Raw genomic sequence first — 600 nt, forward strand, 5'->3', positions numbered from 1 at the left:
AAAACCATGATGAGATTACTGTTACAAGACAGGTACAGATGTATTTAAAGGCTTTACATAAATTTCCTATTTTCTTCCAGCGAGACAAATCTCAACCATTTAATGAGGGGTTAATAATTAGCTGTGTACGTCTGGGCGACTAATTTTTGTAGAGTTACATTTAAAAGTAACTTGTAAGAACTTATAATATGTTAAACAACTTAAAAAATATAAAAATTGTGTTTTGTATAGGTTGTGATGGGCGGCAAGAATAAATATCTAATAAATGGCATCAACGTGCAGAACAAACGCGTCAGCGACATGTTCTGCTCGGTGCAGCTCAATGTCAACAATCCTCACTTCCTCATCATGCAGGGACGCATCACAAAGGTCCTCAACATGAAGCCACCGGAGGTAACTGAAAAATACACTAAACTTTACAAATCCCATCAAAAGATGCCAAAAACCAGAGTGTGTTGTGCAGATCCTGTCCATGGTGGAGGAGGCTGCAGGGACCAGGATGTACGAGGCCAAGAAGCAGGCAGCGCAGAAAACTATAGAGAAGAAGGATGCCAAGTTGCGGGAGTTGAACGATGTATAGAACATTTATAGTATTTGTCA

The 600-nt window shown here is 39.5% G+C and overlaps 1 protein-coding gene across 1 annotated transcript; it reads left to right on the forward strand.

Annotated features, from left to right (window-relative positions):
* Positions 1-6: 6 nt before the first annotated feature.
* Positions 7-574, forward strand: LOC106109579 (structural maintenance of chromosomes protein 2-like; the record flags this gene model as incomplete). Its single annotated transcript, XM_013291136.1, has 3 exons — positions 7-32; positions 232-393; positions 464-574. Coding segments are annotated over exons 2-3 (267 nt in total), but the record flags the coding sequence as incomplete, so codon positions are not given.
* Positions 575-600: the final 26 nt, after the last annotated feature.

The sequence above is a fragment of the Papilio polytes genome, unplaced genomic scaffold (assembly GCF_000836215.1).
Source record: "Papilio polytes unplaced genomic scaffold, Ppol_1.0 DF821138.1, whole genome shotgun sequence".
Taxonomy (NCBI): domain Eukaryota; kingdom Metazoa; phylum Arthropoda; class Insecta; order Lepidoptera; family Papilionidae; genus Papilio; species Papilio polytes.